Source organism: Glossina fuscipes, unplaced genomic scaffold (genome assembly GCF_014805625.2).
Source record: "Glossina fuscipes isolate IAEA_lab_2018 unplaced genomic scaffold, Yale_Gfus_2 87144, whole genome shotgun sequence".
In the NCBI taxonomy this organism is placed as follows: domain Eukaryota; kingdom Metazoa; phylum Arthropoda; class Insecta; order Diptera; family Glossinidae; genus Glossina; species Glossina fuscipes.
Genome location: NW_024004908.1, coordinates 1 through 1,655, shown reverse-complemented (window position 1 = coordinate 1,655; position 1,655 = coordinate 1). Strand labels below are relative to the sequence as shown.

The 1,655-nt window shown below is 31.2% G+C and overlaps 1 protein-coding gene across 1 annotated transcript; it reads left to right on the top strand.

Annotated features, from left to right (window-relative positions):
- Positions 1-295: 295 nt before the first annotated feature.
- LOC119644089 (para-nitrobenzyl esterase-like) lies at positions 296-1,651 on the top strand (the record flags this gene model as incomplete). Its single annotated transcript, XM_038043614.1, has 2 exons — positions 296-427; positions 1,468-1,651. Coding segments are annotated over exons 1-2 (231 nt in total), but the record flags the coding sequence as incomplete, so codon positions are not given.
- Positions 1,652-1,655: the final 4 nt, after the last annotated feature.

The window sequence follows — 1,655 nt, the reverse complement described above, 5'->3', positions numbered from 1 at the left end:
ACAAGTTTCGTTGTGAATTTTTAAACATATCGTGAAGTATTTACCCATTAGTTTGATCAGTTTTCAAATGAATAACGAATATTTCGCACATTTTATAACTGATATTTATCCATATCGCACCATCCTAACTCGCATTAAATCGCTTTTGAACGGAAGTATTTGGGATTATACGATAGAGAATATCCAGATCTACTGTTTTCGTTTCGTTCAAAAAGAGTTCACTAATACGATCGAATAAAAAAAATATTAAAAAACATAAAAAATTTATTTACATTAATTTTAAATATTATAAATACTTAGTGCAATTTAAATAGAAAAGAACGAAAGGAAAAAATAGAAAATCATTTAAGAAAGCGAAACTTTCGAAATTTCTGCCGGCAATGGACGTAAATCTCGGTGTATTCGATTTAGTTAAATTGGGTATTAAGTGAGTAAAAATCGAAAAAATAGAATAAAAAATAAATTATGTCCCTTTTGGACCTTAGCTTTTATAATAGCAAAAAAATGAGTAAGAATGCTATAGTTGGGTAAAGTCTGCCATTACGTACCCTACACCCCTTTAATTAATACAGTCATTCATTCACTTCTGTGATAATACATCAGAAATTATACTTTGTTTTTATGTAAGTGCACGGACCATAGCAGGATGGTTTACGGAATTGACCTATATGGACCAAATTTGATAAGGTTAATTTTTATGCTAAATTATTATTATGAGCGAATGTTCATTAAGAAGTATTTAAAGTTAGATTAGTCGTCTTCGATCGAAGGTTTTCAAATCAATGTAAAATGTCGATATACTATTATTAAGCAATTTTGATTATAAAATTCTAAAAATTGTAATGTTGTAAAACAGCTGACTCGAGCCTTGAATAAAACCTCTCAGTCTACAAAATTTCATCAAAATATCTCCAAAATTTCAGCTTTTAGAAAAACAAGACGGACGGACAAGTTTAGAAAGATGGGTCTATCGTAAGCCCTTCTTGGTGTTACGTACGTCCGCACAAACTTAGTATGTCCTCTATCACAAGTGATGTAAGATATAATAACTTATATCGTATATATCCAGAACTCTTTGCAACGTAACACCTTATGAACGGATATAGTGATCATCGCTGATGTATGTATAAGTTAAACTTAGAAGGATTGCGCTTACATAGCATGTTCAGATTATAACGCTATCATATATATTTTCAGTTGAATACGTTTTCTATGGCTTCAAGAGGTATATTTACTAAGAAATCTGCAAACGTTAGATTACGAATTATTCCATTCAAACGGTTATATCATTATATCATATTATAAACGATTGCACGCAAATGTATTGAGATATATAAATATCATTAAGTATAAAACAAAAATTGTTTCTGCAAGTTTTTATATTTCCCTTAACGAAATCATCAAACGAAATAACGAATCGCTTATGGATTTTTTGAACTGATTCTTATTCTCTCTTCCCTTTGCCAGATTTATCGCCTTTAGAGTGCAACAATATTATCTGACTACTTATGAACATGAAATAGTTGACACGCTTTGTGGCCGAGTGAAAGGTGCGAAGCGAAAGACAATTTACGATAAGTTTTATTATGCTTTCGAAGGTATACCGTTCGCTAAACCCCCAATAGGAGAATTGCGATTCCGTGCACCTCAACCGC